Source organism: Astatotilapia calliptera, chromosome 16 (genome assembly GCF_964374335.1).
Source record: "Astatotilapia calliptera chromosome 16, fAstCal68.1, whole genome shotgun sequence".
NCBI classification, from domain to species: domain Eukaryota; kingdom Metazoa; phylum Chordata; class Actinopteri; order Cichliformes; family Cichlidae; genus Astatotilapia; species Astatotilapia calliptera.
Window position 1 is genome coordinate 4,915,602 of NC_137437.1, and position 15,632 is coordinate 4,931,233.

General features: G+C 41.6%; 1 protein-coding gene across 2 annotated transcripts in view; it reads right to left on the reverse strand.

Annotated features, from left to right (window-relative positions):
• The window catches only part of adcy5 (adenylate cyclase 5), a 96,094-nt gene extending 87,517 nt beyond the window's left edge, over positions 1-8,577 (reverse strand). For both annotated transcript variants that reach the window (XM_026143873.2, XM_080290788.1), the window contains exon 1: positions 6,489-8,577. In XM_026143873.2, the coding sequence (XP_025999658.2) occupies positions 6,489-7,424 (936 nt within the window). In that variant the 5' untranslated portion in view covers positions 7,425-8,577. The remainder of the gene's footprint in view (positions 1-6,488) is intronic.
• Between the last annotated feature and the right edge of the window lie 7,055 nt (positions 8,578-15,632).

Below are 15,632 nucleotides of genomic sequence, written 5' to 3' on the forward strand. Positions count from 1 at the left end.
TACAACAAATTCATTCACCCAATCACACCCATTCACCCAAGCACTTTTTCTAAACTGTTTAGAGCTTATTGTCTAACATTCATACACATCCACACTCTGATGAATGCATCGGTGAGCAACATGGGGTTAGTATCTTCCCCAAGGACATTTGCCATGCAGACTGGTGGAGCCTGGGATTCAACCGCCAACCTTCCGGTTAGTAGCTGACCTGCTCTACCACCTGAGCTACGGCCACCCCGAACATGTGGCTCAGAACACTCATGACACATTTTTAGGCACGGTCACACTACTGCAAGTTTTTTTTTTATATATTTTTCCCGTGTATATATTATATTTTCTTGTTTTCTGTATGTTCTTTTTCTTCAGTTTGCACTGAGTTCCTTTGAACGTCATATGTTGGTCATAACACAGGCACATTTTCACAAGCTCATTGGCAACAATTAGCCAGTTTAAGCAGCCAACAGTTTTATCTTACATGCAAGTTGAGATTCCCAGTCATATTTAACAGCGTCTGATGGCGGGACATGCTGGAACTATTTTTATATTAAATGAGTCTGGCTGTCAGTTACCTTTACCAAGCATTTCAGTATTATCTGCTCAATTTTTATGTGGTTTTCACTAACACTTAATTTCCTAATTTTTAGTTATACTTACTCAATTTTATGTGGTACTACTACTAATTATTCACAACTTAATTAGTTTTAGTTGTAGTTATTCGACTAATAAAGTCTATTTAAGAGATTTGACTGGTTTCCAATCTATTTAATATTTTTGAGTGAAAAACTGTTGGCATGTCCTGTATCATCTCCGACAACTGAGGAAGTTCAGGGTCTCTCCAGGGATCCTCAGGACTTTCTATACAGGTGCTGTGGAGAGCATCCTCACACAGAACATCACATCCTGGTACAGGAACAGCTGTGTCAAGGATAAAAAAAAGCCCTTCAGAGAGTGATCCGTACGGCAGAACACTGCTGAAGGGCTGCTCTCCCCTCCCTACAGGACATTTACACCAGGAGATGCTGGACTAGAGCAGCTCAGATATTGAAGGACCCATCACATCCCAGCAATAAACTGTTCCAGCTTCTGCAATCAGGCAGAAGGTTCCACACCATAGAGGCTCAAGAGGAGCCTGATCCTTCTGGCTTCACTACTGCACAAGACACTTTAACACACTACTACACAATGTACAATCTCAGATTTCGAACTTGTGTTGCACTCGTATAACTATGCACGTGACAAATAAAGAATCTTGAGTCTTGTTGCAGAGATTTTAAGCAAATGTTAGTTTCTTTTTACAGTGTAGTCACGGCTGCTCAAGAAAGTTTTGCAATTTATTTTCATTTTGTCAGCTGTCTGAGATAACAACACCATCATTCTACTATTGAGCAATCCCCTCGCTTTCATCTTAAAAGTTTAGTCACTGCTAACCAGCTCGTTTCTGTCTTTCCCCTTCTAGTGTTTCCCTATGGGCAGGCTGTTCAGACTGCTGTTGCAGCACTGCTCAGTGTCATTCAGTCTCCCATGGCAGACTGGGATGGACTCTGGCAATGATGTCCTGGAATACATCTGGCGACAGAAGTTCTTGCTCTGCTTTGGAGATCCACTGCTGGAGAGCCGCTCTCACCAGAACACACACATAACATTACCAGCTGCCACCTAGTAGTGATGAAACTTATCCAAGGGATGAATACCTCACTGGACAGGCAGCTAATTTCTGTTCTGGTATTTATTGTCATAAAGCAAATATTGTGCACCTCTATTTACACGCCCCCTGCTTTTCTACATCCACACATATAATCTAATTTGGCCAAATGCATTTCAATTCCACCCAGCTCCGCTATCTAGCACCACCAGAGTTTGAACAGCATTGTGTTCGCTCGACCAAACAAGCCATACCACACATACACACTTCACAATGAATGGATGATAAAAATCAACATCACCCTGGCCGCGCAGACTTGTGGGTTTTCTGGCACCACAATGTCCACACATGAAATCGAGCATTAGAAAAGATTACAAGATTGACTCGCTGTTTTTTTGTTGTTGTTTTGTTTTTTAAAAACTGCCTGCAAAAAAATCCAGAAGACTCAGAAACCCGATTATCTGAGGATCTCACAGCACTCGTTCCACTCAGCAGAGAGCTGGCTCCTGTATAAACAGGAGAGAACAGATTTACTAAAAACAACAGCGTGGCAAGGAAAGAACAGCAAATACAGCAGCTCGTTCCCACACACTCACATCAGCACATCAAATGACAATGTTGCTTTTTGAGAAAACACAAACTTGCGGGGTCACATGCCACAGACACAAAAAAAACTAATAAATCAGTCTGAGTTTTGCATATAAGCAAAAATTAGATTCCAAAAAGAAATAAAGGGCATAAAAGAGTTCATCCTTTCTGGTGTTTGTGATAGCCGTGGTGGGGAGTTTACAGGGCTGCTCATGTGAGATCATGGTACTCAAACTAAATGTTCTCCTTCCAAATTAGGATAAACCACTGATGGCCCACATACAGTCAAGGACATTTCCTTTTCCGTTTTTTTCTGGATCACCCTCCTAAAAGTATCATAATCTACCCTCTATCAGGATTTGTCTTCTTTTTTTTCCTGAACAATTTACGGGTATATCGACACCAGATTGCTGAAAATGTCATTTGAAAACCGTGGACGTGACAACATCAGCCACCAGTGTTCTGATTTCAGGCTTTACACAAGATTTCAGAACACTGGTCAACAGGATTTGCACCTGGACCCACAAATGGCGTGGCTGCATTGCATTTGGGCTTAGTCATGGCTGATGGAGAGGATCCGTGGCTAATCTAACAGGTGTGGCAATCTCAATCTCTCCCGAGTCTTGATGCTTCAGGTTTCTTTCTGACACACCGCCGTCTCTGATGTGTGCATCTTGTTTGTTAACCACTTGAATAAGAACCTGCTTCAAGACTTATCAAAAGCTTCCACTGAACATTGCAAACTCAGTGAAGAAAGCGGCGCTGTCGACACTGCAATGCTACAAGGAGACACAACATATAATGCTCTATTAATAGTGAATGCATTGATTAGGAAACTATTTAAACAAAATAATTAATTGGAAACAGTTTAAAGGCAATCCATCAAGTATTAAAAAGGAATATATAGTGCAAAATTCTTGAGCCACCCCTCGTGTCTTTATGTTTTTCCTCCAAGCAGCCAGACTTTCTTGTCATTTTTTAAAGTGGTCTTCTTTTTGACATTGGCTACTTATTCACTCATTTTCAGTCCAGTCCTTGCACCTGACCATTTCCAAAGGAAAGACTATTTGTTGATCCACTTAACACTAACCTATGAATCATTCAAGCATAAAAAAGGCATTAAACTCAAGGGATGAACCAGTCTTGTGTCTGCACATAACAGCCACCTTAGCAAAGAATCAATTTTATGGAAAATGCCAAAGATAACATAGTTTGATATGCATAAAATAGTATTTTTGCACCAACAAGATAAAAAAGCAAAGCAAAATTAGCTTAAAATGTTGCAACTCCCATGGTGTGTAGTGTGTTCTTAAGGATTTTGAAGAAACTGGACAAGTGGAGGACAAAAGAAGACGTGAGCTGGAGATAGACCCCTTGTCTCTTCTCCTAGATCTGTAATCTGCATATGAAGGATGGATGTCAAAAGCCCCTAATAAGCATGGATTAAAATAACAACAGAACATCTCCCATTGGACTTTCTTGTGTTATACATTCAAAAACATGCACTTTTCCCCCCCCATAGCCGTAAAAGGTTGATGCGGTATTGTTGTCACCCTGCCGGGCAGGCAGGCGGGCAGCATGGACACCCAAGTTTGTGATTGGAATAACTCAAGAACAAAGTGACATAGGGCTTTCTTATCATAGGTGTATGCACTAAAAATGTTGGACGAGTTTGAATCTCATTACTTCGACATCACGCATCAGAGGTCAAATTTTCTGAAAATCTTGTCAAAGCGATAACTGAAGACGTATCTGCTATTCTATCCAGTACTTTTCACTGATGGAGCAAATGCCTCTCTTTATTCCAGACTCATAAGCAGCTGCTCACTGTTCTGTTGTGATGTTGGGTTTAAATCCAATAAAAACTACAAAACAAAAAAAGGTGTTTGAAGGATGCATTGTTTAAATGGATAGGATTTCACCTGCGCAGCATACGTTGAAAATGTTGTATATTTTGTTTCATATCTACCCAATACTTTCAGTTCATGGAGCTATGCTGCTGCACATTGTAGTTTATTGTCATCCTTCTGAAATAAGGAAGCTCAAATCTGGGTGGCAGTACATATGTGGCTCCAAAATAAATAAACAAACTGCATGCTTATCTTACTATTAAACTTTGCAGTCTATTGCAGTCCCATCACAGCTTATTTGAAATATATTGCTGGCATCAAATTTCATGTGAGCACATATTTAACTTTTTTAAAAACTGCATTCTCCTTTTATGATACAATTTAAGCAATCCATCTTTATGCAATCAATGTCATCCTTTGAGTTACAGTATAGTTTAAAATGGAAGTGCACACTATAACATAAAGATTTCCTCATTATGGAACATGCCCCAACTATTAAAGTGGCCTCTAAAAAAAGTAATCCACAAATTTACTGTAGTTCACGATTTAAGGATGAATCCCTGTGGAGGTTCTTCAGCTATAAATAGGCATCTTTCTCCATATAAACTCTGACATCTTTATAGGAGCGCTGACTGTACATGAGCTACGATGTTTAAGCAGCACACAGCCTTGTAAAGAAAAAAAAAACAGTAAATGGGTTAACAACAAAAGGCAACATGCAAACACGTAACAGAGAGCAGTTAGGAGTTAATAGAGCTTAGTAGTCAACACAATTAAGTGTGCCTTTAAATAATGGTGGAAAATTAAACTCATTTGCACGAGTGCATTTATTACAGATAAAGTCCACCAGCCAAATGTGGACAAATGTGTTGAACGCAATACTGACGTTGTAAAAAAAAAAAATATATATATATATTAATAATAATAATAATATCATCCATCCATCCCACGTTTGTCCAAGTGGGATAATAATACCAGCAGCGGAATTTGGATGTTATGGGAAACATGGAAGCTCAGCAGAACAATAAAACAAGATCCCCTGAAACTATCAGCTGTAAGCTTATTAAGAGCCCAGATGATGTAAAACAAACAATCTGAAATCAGTTTTTCCAAAGCTAAGCCCAAACACTTTTTTCCTTCCCTTCTGTTAAACAGCTTTGATTTCAGGTGTTTAAGCTGCACATTAATTCTTTATAGCTTCATTAGTCCTAAATATGCAATAGCTCTGCGGTTAGAAAAGTGTTTTCAGTGTTTTACTAATTATATCATGTTCAAATGTTTGATAAACATCCTCTGCACAGGATGTTTACCAGACTGTTATATGAATGCTATAAGTCAATAAACAGGGGTTAACTCCATCCTCGCAAACCCACTGTGATCAAGTTTAGTAAGAGCTAAAATGGCAAGACTAAAATACGGAATATTCAGGCATGTGTCATAATGAAACAGAACAATGAAATGCAATAAATTTGGATATCGTAACAAAGGATCACGATTTCACTTCTTTTAATTCATAACTGTGAAATATGTCCAGGTGTCAGACTTTTTCTGATAGTATTTGGCATTAAACCAGGCTCTTTGCGCACTGTTAGTTTTGCTGAACAAATGAGATTTTATGAGGCAAGTGAAAACAGAGAATTCTAACTGCAAAAGGAAAAAGCTGGCTGTATAGCTATACTTGTGCTGAGCCCACAGTTGCTGGCACCACTGAAAAGCAACAAGCCAGCTGCTGTTTCCGTGCCAACCAGTGGCTTCGCTCAGACTGAAGTGTTTGTCTAACCAATCACCAGCTCAACTTGTCAATTAAGTCATTCGGTGTTGGAAAGACAACCAGAAACCACAAAAAAGAGAAAGGAAAAGTATTTCAAGTAAACACGTTTCACTTTTTTGTTTGTTTGTTTTTTCGCATCTAGGAGTTTCCTGACTCTGACTTAACCACAAAGCCCCCCACACAGGCACTTTGGTTAACATAATAAACTTGCGGTCTCAGATGCTTCAGATAATCTAGATCAGATCACAGCTGAAGGCAGAAGTGTTTACACCCTTTTAATGGCCACACTCAAAGACCCTCTCTGATCTTTGATTGTCTTGGTAGATCTGACATGAAGAATCACACACTTTGGACAATCTGTCCTTGAGAGCTCACACAGAAGTGATTTAAGTGGCTTTGAAAAGGGTCCCCCATTTTTTCCCCATCAGAGAGACTGTGCTTGCCACTGTGTGTGTGTGACATTTATTATCCTACAATTTCTATTACTTCTCTATCACTTTTGTTCACTTGATCGTGAGAGAAACGTTCAGCACCGGGATGCTTTGAACAAATGTGTGTAATGTGCGTTATTGCGCGCAACGCGTGGCTTCACATCTCTGCGCAGACGTTTAAAAACAGAGCGCATTCTTCGACGTACCTGTTTCCACAGAAAGCTGTCCGTTTCGTTTAACATCCAAGAAATGGCCACGTGGATGGCGGAAAGAATAACTCCAGTGATGACCGCAGCTCGCATCCTGACGGGAAGCAGAGTGTAGATGACATGGATGAAGAACACGGTCCACCAGATCCCCTCCGAGGCACTTCTGGGCTGTACGAGCAGTACTCCAATCACCTGGATCACCAACACCATCAGGATGACCACATAGCACACGACCCACATGTGGTCCTGGTGAAATCCGTTCCTGTTGCAGATTACCATGAGCACGAGCGTGAGGAAGATGGCCACAGAAAATACCACCACGTACGTTACGCTCGGTCCCGATCTCCCACCGGAGCAGTGAAAGCCCAACATGACCGTGTACACCAGCACAAGTACGCCCATGAGCATAGTCAAGCTGCTCTGGTTGAGACGGAAAAAGTAGCGCTGGTAGAGCCGCTCCAACTTCTCCGACTGGAATTTTTTGGATTTGAAAATGTGCATGACGCTGGTGCAGCACGCCACGAAGGAAAAGTTTACTTCGGGCATGACCTCTTCCTCGTCGGTCCTCGGCTTGGCTCTCCGCTCTTCCAGACCCAGCTCCACGGACTTGGGTCTCACCTCGCCGTCTGGACGTTTAGAGGACGCGCGGTTGTTGTCTCGGCTCTCCTCTCCATGGTCCTGCCAAGCCGACCTGGACCTGAAGCTGACCCTGCTGACGGTCGTGGAGGCTCGCCCGGGCGGCCGGTGGTCCAGATCATCCTCCTCCGTCCACCGGCTGTTGGTCCGGGTGAGCTTCCTGCGCGGAGATCTTGCTGAGTATGGGCACCCGTTGGCCACAGACTGAGACTCTCCCCAAGCTGATCTGTGCTCGGTCCCTCCCCTCAACCCGGGAGCACCGACTCCGGGTGGGCTGACACTGTTTGATCTGGACATAGTGGAAAAGTGGATGCAGTGACAGAATGTTATCTAAACAAATAGCCTATAGGAGACAGGGGAGGGAAAAAGAAGTTTGTTCCACTTAAAAGAGGGAAGGGAACTATTTAGTCCCAAGGATGAGTCGCATTAAATGTATTTTATTAGCTGAACTTTCCATAGCTGATCACGCTTCAGACAGCCCGGGGGCTTTGACTGTAAAATGTAAAGTTAGCAGTCAGTTTAATCGCCACTTTCAGAAGCAAACAGTCGTCCTTAAAAGCCTTTACAAATAAAATGAAATCACCAAAAGCAATAGCCGAGAATAGCGAAAAGCTCTGGGAATTAAAAAAAAAACAATTGAACATGCGCAAAAAGTCACAGGGGAGCCACGAGAGGAGGGAACATTAGATCCAGGTGGATTTGGCTCTACATCATTGGGCCCAATTAGCCATCATCCACGGAGGTTGCAGGGCACGCGCTGCAAATGGAATAAAACCATTACACAACTCGGATAGTTCCCCAGAGATCATAGTGCAAGCAGCAGCATCAATTGGCCAATTCCAATCCGTTATATGTGCAGATACGTTTCCTGTATCCTTGTCAGCGGTTTGCAGGCGGAAAAGACGGAGGTGGGATGCCATATGAAGGTGAATGCCATGGTGACGGCTCTGATCACGTCCACTCAAATCCTGATGCACCTGTACTGAGCGAACATTGAAGCCTGCTCGGCAGCGGCGGGGGAGCCTCACGTTTGGCCAAAAATCAGCATCACGATTCTCTCACACTTGCACTGAGCAGAGAGGAGAAGTCAGCCGCTCCTCCTCCTTCTCCTCATCTGACAGCCACAAAAGACAGCTTCTCCGTCCATGGTTAAAAACCCCCAAAAACAAACCCGCGTTACCGCACTGTTCAATTCACCGTCAGCCGCTGCGCCAAATCAATGTCCAACAGCTGCCCATCACTGTTCAAATCCCTGAAGAGCGACCCCCCCACCCCCGACTTGGTTTACAGCGACACTCCTCCTGCGCACGGCCATTTCGCAAAGTGACTAACCGGTGCAAAAGTGCGCTCCCGGCACCTCGGACAATACGCTCGGTGTGCGTTTGGAGCGTGGCATCATAACATATTTACCGCTGATTGCTGCTTTAATGGTCATTCAACCAAGTTTGCTTCCTTTGATCCGCCTCTCCGGCCCGCTTCCATTGGAAAAGAAAAGGGGTGAGTCACGCTTTGACGCGCTTTCATTGGATGACAGCTCGGTCAATCCAAATCAGATTCTGCGCGACCCCCGGGCGCTTTCGATGAATGGGCGGGACTGCGCTCACAGCTGGATAGCCCGCATGGCACACCCCACACGTACCTTACAGCATGGGTTGAATTTTATCTCAGTGACCCCCCCAGCAGGTTGCCAGTTCCAAACTGCGTCCCCCTACTCCAGTAACACAGAGATTTGTTCATCTCCAGCTGCCCGCGATCTATAGCAGGTTGAGAGACATTAGTCAGGACAGAGAGCACTAAAGGGGTTTAACAGAAAGAGGTTTTAAAACCTTGTTTAGGGGGGCAGCAACCAATCTTCATAAGCCCTTTATGTTTAATGAGATTTGACTGGTGATTCAATACATGTGGTTTTTGTTTCTCGGTGACAATTACATTCAAATGTAACTTATACTTCAACTTAACTGTAAAAGTTCCCAGAGGCGTTTCAACATGACCGCCGATGTTGCCAGAATTCTCTTTAAAACAACTTCACTCATATCCTCACATTGTTCTTGCTCAAAAAAGTAAAATTGTCCTTTTCTAGACCGAAGTACATGCTCATTACATAAATAATGTATTTTTCTTTATTTATATTTTGGTCCAGTCTGATTTTGTTTTAAGTCATGGCTTTTATTGTGAAGCGTTTTTGTTCTACAGCCTAAATATTGTTTAGTTAACAGATTTAGTCATTTACCGGCTCACAGTGGATTTGATCCACTTGTAATGGGATTTTCTTTATATCATCCTGATATATCATCCTGCCCTTCATTTTACCGCACAGGTATGCCCTGTTGTCTTTCAGCTCTTCCACTTTAAAGCCTGCAAATGTCTCTGCTGCCATTTACACATGGGGAAAAGAACACTGTGTGTTAATGAATGTACTGGGAGCATGTGACAGGGAGCCTCATGTGTTTGCTGTGACCGGCTCACCTCCAGCTGAATTCCCTTTGCCCTTTCTGGAATTCTTTCGCTGTTAACGGAGAGAACAGTGGATTCTATTCAGCGCTGTCCTCATCAAATGAAAAGAGACTCAGATATAAATCTGATACAAAATAATCTCAATCCGAGTTGTGCAACTGATTTTCTCAACTTGTCTTATGACTCCTTGTTCTGCTTCCTTGTTGCTCTCTTGCACATACCTAGCACAGCACAGAGAGAAAAGCAACCATATTCAGTTCCTGCAAAGAGCCTGTATTTGTGGGTTTATTTAGGGACTATTGCTGATCTCCTTTTTTTTCTCACCTTCTCAGAATTGCATTCATGAACGTGTACTGCACGTGCTGTGTCATTCAGCTTCACCACATTTCAGAGAAAACCATCCTACCTTTTACAAGTAACTCCACACCTGCATTTCATGCCCAAAATGTATGCGGACACCCAAACTGTATTTCATGTGATTGCTATTTACCCCATAACAGGTGCTCATTATTAGCCCTGGATATCTCGCTTCTGATCATTTATCTCTACCCCTCCTCTTCACATCCTCTCTCAGCCCATACACAAATCTCCTCTTTGGCCTTTCTCTTTTCCTTTTTGCTTCACCATCTTCAATATCCTTGTTTAACCTACTAATCCTGCCCATCCGCATTGCTCCCAGCCCAAATCTCAGCATCTTTGTCCCAGCTGCTTCCAGCTCTACCTGCCTTTTCATCAGTGGCACCCTCCCCAACTCGTCTAGCTGGATAACTAACTCCCTCTCACTCCCACTGGTACAAATCACTCCTATTCTTCACTCCTGACTCCTCAGTCTCCTCCCCATCCAGCTTGGACTCTTTTCTTCATTTGTCCTCAGCACCCACCTTGACATTTAAAGTCAACCAGATTAACCACCGCTAGTCCAACTACCTTGCCTCCCTCTCATGTATGCTCCCATTCCCATTAGGGTTTTCATTCCTATTCTCTCCCCCTGCTCCATACCTGCAGCCAGAGTCTCTCTTATTTTTTCCCAACTCTCCCTGCAGTCCATCTGCATCTACATAGGAATTCTATTGCCATCAGTTTTAGACGTCTCTCCTCTATAGGCATTTAGACAGACTTTTAATTGAAATGGTATGAAACAGAGTCCAATCTATACAAAGTGTGTGAGGAATGGCTTTCATATTTTACATAGTGTATTTTTACCTATGAAATACATGATCAACTTAGGAACAATAAGAACTTCTCTTAACAAGTATAAGGTCACTAAAACACTGAATTAAAATTAAATCTCTGGCTTAAAAGATGGAATATAATGTGCATAACTAATGCTTTATATTGCTTACATTTTGGGGTAAAAATTGCCAGATGCCCTTCTTCATGCAAAGGGGCTTGTGTCAGGTAGTTTTGCTTTTACTTCAGAAAAAAATGCAAACATATTTTTCGCTGTTGTCCGGGTTGGCTAAGATGTTGCTGAAAAGCATCCCAATCAGTTAAAAACTGGAAACTCTGCTAACCCTTCTCACAGCAGGGCCTTCAAGCACAGAACTGTTTGCTAGTGGCTGCTTCTTTATACGAATACAAATCAAGCCAAGTTTGTGCAAACTGTGGCCAGTGCATTTGAATCATTTTGATTTACAAATTTCCACAGCCTATGCGTGTCAATGTTCCCTGTTATTTTATCTGATATTACAGAGCTTTCAACTCCAAGTTACCCTGGCTGAGTCATCCAACATTATCGATTGTTCCAGTTAAAGCCAAATGTCTTAATTTGAAATGAAATTAGCAATGCTCTTAATCCTCTGAAGAGCAAACAAATAACCGAGAAGTTGCAGTTAAATCGTGGCTAATAATATACAGTTAGAATATCCACATTCGTTTCACAGTGATTACAACCACACACACACACATTTGTGTTTGTGGCTGATGTGACACAGAACACTACTGCCATCGCCTGAGCGTGAAATTGAACATTTTACACAGTGTGGGCGAAGACGTAGCCACACTCATACTAAGAAACAATTTTTTTTTAAATGAAAAACTATTGTTTCAAGGCTCCAATAACCCTGTGACCCTCAACTGGATTAATGATTAAGAAAATTAATGGACGGGTGTGTTTTTGTCTTTCATTTAAATCCAGAGTAGTTACTGAGATATTTTACATGCAGAACTTTTACTTGCTTTTCTCTTTCTTTTCTTTCTTTCTTTTTTTAACTCTCACCTCTCACCCTCACTGGCAGCTCTTCAGATGTTATATCATAGCCAATTAAATCTGAACTGAAAAGCACAACTCAACTTGTAAGAAAAAACAGCCTTTCAAGTATTCAGGTAGTTTCAGTTTCACCATGACAACTGTGCAAATTCAATTGGGATCTTTTGATACTTTATGACTCCATTCTCAGCCACCAAATAGACAGTGAGAAGGCACTATCATGTTTAAGGGGAAAAATCAGTGAAGTCCTCATGTGTGTGAATTTCCAATAGAGACGGACAAAAGTAAGTGTGATGAGAAAGAAACGAGAGAGAAATGAGTCACCCAGGACATGCAGCTAGCAGAGGGATGACTCTAACCTGATCCCGGTGCACTGAATTACTGCCACGGCTTGTTCAGCAGCACAAAGAGGAATAATCAAAACTCAACCCTGTTTCAATTAGAGGCAGCGTTTGAGGCAGCAGAAAACCAGCCTCGGTGAGCAGCAGCACTGATCCACTGAATCGGTTATTATGTGCTGTGCTGATGCTTTGCTGAACATCATAACGCCCACATAAACCATTCGCTGTTGTCTAAAATAACGTCAGTTATTTCAGACTCACAGGGGATGTGTCGGGTGAATTGAGTAAAGACGCAGAACGACGTAAGAGGGCGAAACACAAAGATACTGTGTCGTGAAGAAGTGACACCACGGTGAAGAGGCCCTCACCCACAGGAGGAGAATTCAGTCTGCGCTGGTTTCTCTGTCTCTCTTTTCCTCGCAAAGGAGAAAATGAGGAGGACTGCAGTGTTGTGTGACTCATCCTGGTGTAGAGAGCAGCCTTTACAGTCTCACCTGTACGAACACACGCACACACACAAACACACAGCCCTACATATACAGTCAGAGATACTATCGGTTTATCCAATAAATTAAGTTCACACTCACTTACTAGAGTATTTCAGATATGAGGTTTTAAATCCCAGCCAGTCTTTGTGAAGCTTGCATTAGATAGAATAACATTAGACAGTCTTAACCTCCTAGGACCTGGCATCCACATATGTGGACATCGCATATGTGGACATACTTAATTTTGCTATACAAGGGCCTGATATCCACTCACGAGGACATTACACTGCCACCTGACATGTTTCGTGTTTCATGCAATGTTCTGAAATCTTTTACGTTTTTTGACTTTGTTGCAGGCGTACGTCTTCCTGCAACTGTTAGCAGCACTTCAAAGCTGCACAATTGTTGTTTCTCATTTTGTTTTTGTACTCAGGAAAAACGCTGCTGTGTTCAGACACCAAATAAAGAGTTTTGCACATCATTACTTAATTGTGACTTTATAATGTTCTATCGAAATTTAAAACAAATGTCCTCAGGTGGATATAATTTTTCTCAGAAACTACATCAGGTAAAAAGATCATTCTTTGTTTTTCCATTCATCAGGTCTCAATCAGCCCAAATAGCAAAGAGATATTAAAATTTCATGCCATGAAAAAGTTCGGGTCTTAGTAGGTTAAAGTGTGTTATTATGGGCAAGCAAGTATCAGTACTTAGGTTTTGGTTGTATTGGCTAAAATGTGTACCTTCAGAGAAAGATGTAAGTATAGGGGATCGTTAAAGCTGATATTTCTGATGATGTTGATGTAAAAGAAAACATTTCGTATTCAGCTGTCATCAACAATTTTAACACTTGTAGCAGTTGACAGGGCCCTTTGCTGTTGCTAAGTGATGGTATTTACATACACATCTTGCAGAAAGTTTTTGTTGTTGTTGTTATTGTGTTTTTTTCCAGGACATAATAAAAAATCGTGTGGTCCTTACCAGGTCTGAAAGGTAAATATAATGTCAGATAAACTACAAAACATTATATATTATAATGTTACATTATGTCATTAGTTATTTAACAGAAACTAAGCCAAGCAGAAGCTTTGTGTGGAAAACTAACTGCTCCCCATCAACACCTCGTACAACACTTTAAGCAGCACCAAGTTGAATGATTGGTTTGCTGTATGGCTTTATCAGTCTCTCACATGATTGCGGAGGAATTTTGGCCCTCTCTCTTTTTACAATGTCGCTTCAGTGCATTGAAATCTGCAGGCATTCGTTCATTCACAGCCCTCTGAAGGTTGCACAGCATTTCACAAACTGACATTGTGTTGGCACACACCTGAATGCTTCAGAGCTGCAAGCTGTGAAATTATGATCTGTTAATTAAGTGCATTTGCTTAGCAGTACCTGCTACTTACCTCTTAATTCCTGCTGAAGCTTTAAAAGTTTACTTTGGTTTTCACACACTGCTTCTGTAACCTGGCTTTTTGTAAAAGAAAGAAATAATCACATGTTGTAAAATGTCATGTGAGGTTGTATTTACTTATTTTTTTAGATCTGGTAAGGACCATTTTGCCCTTATGTGGAGTTTGTACTTTTGTTTTTACCCTGACTGTATATATAGAAATACCAGTTTTTTCTGTTTGCTTTTAACAGATATCTTACACTAACCAGCTGGGGCTGTAAGGTTTGAGAGATTTTGCAGTTCACTAGGAAAGTCTGAAATTTACTAAAAAACAAACAACAACAACAAAGTTGGGGCTCTAGGTTTCAGCTCTTCATAACTTAACAGAATATTGCAGCCTCTATGGTTCGATATTGTTCGATCTTTGTAAAATCTTCCTGTTTAGTTACTGAACGAGTCCATAGCAGACGTGCCTCCTACAGACAGACCCACGGGTCATTATAACATTTATCCAGTATGAGAGCATTTTGCAAATTTTGTCCATGTGTTATATTTAAAAAAACAACAACTTTCTTTTATTTTAAGCTGTCTGTAGTTTCATTCTTAATAATACAAATGCCCCTGTTTACTCTGCACTCACTTCCTCGTCATATAAATATAGCTTTTTATTTGTGTACAGCACATCTTTATATTTGCATGTTATGTATCATTAGATCACACTGACAGTAGTGCACAGTGTCAGCAGGCTTACTTTTCAGTTCATTTCGATTGGGCCCAAGCCTGCAAAGTATTTGCACCACAGACGTCACGTCCAAAGGCATGATATGTTAACAGCAGCGCAAATGAGGAAGGCGGTCACGCTGATTAGTGCTTATCCTGCCCAGCTTCATGCACCCCGTCCATTTTCATTACAGCGTCAGGCTAATGGGCAACTTGGTTTTGGCTTGTATTTAGCTGGTAAAGCCGTCCAATGCTGCTATATTATACAACAGACAATGTTCCCACCTACATAGTGTATGAGTGAGTCACTGGTACATTAAGGCGCGCGAACACACATACGCACACACAAAACAAGCCATTTCCCCCCCAAAATTATGAGAAGGGCATTATAATTCACAGGCACCATCAATGGTCCATTAGGGCTATTTGTGTACAGGTGCATGGTAGTCATGTTTATGCATTTATACATGAAAAAAGCAAATATGATTCTCATATTGTAGCTTTATTGTAAATATATACTTGTTATTCACACCTGCACAAAGTCTGCTGGCCCCATGCAAAACATTTGTATCAAAACTTTATTCAGGAAAACCAATTCTGGAGTAACACACCATGCTTCTGTATTGTGTCTTTTCTTTCTTTTCTAAACTGAGATTAATAACATAGATCATCATTCCTGCAGACAGCCAGATCTCCTCTTTCATGCAGTTTTACAGCAAGCTGCACTTGTGCTTCTGCAAGACATGTCCAACAAATGTTCCTGATCATGCTCTATCATTTCAGGAGAATAATGTGGGGAATAAAAGGAGAACAAAGGCTGGTTTTGACATTACAGCCACTCGGTGCTTACATCGCTAGGATAAAGGAGTGGTTTAGGATCGTGACAGCAAGCTGAACTTT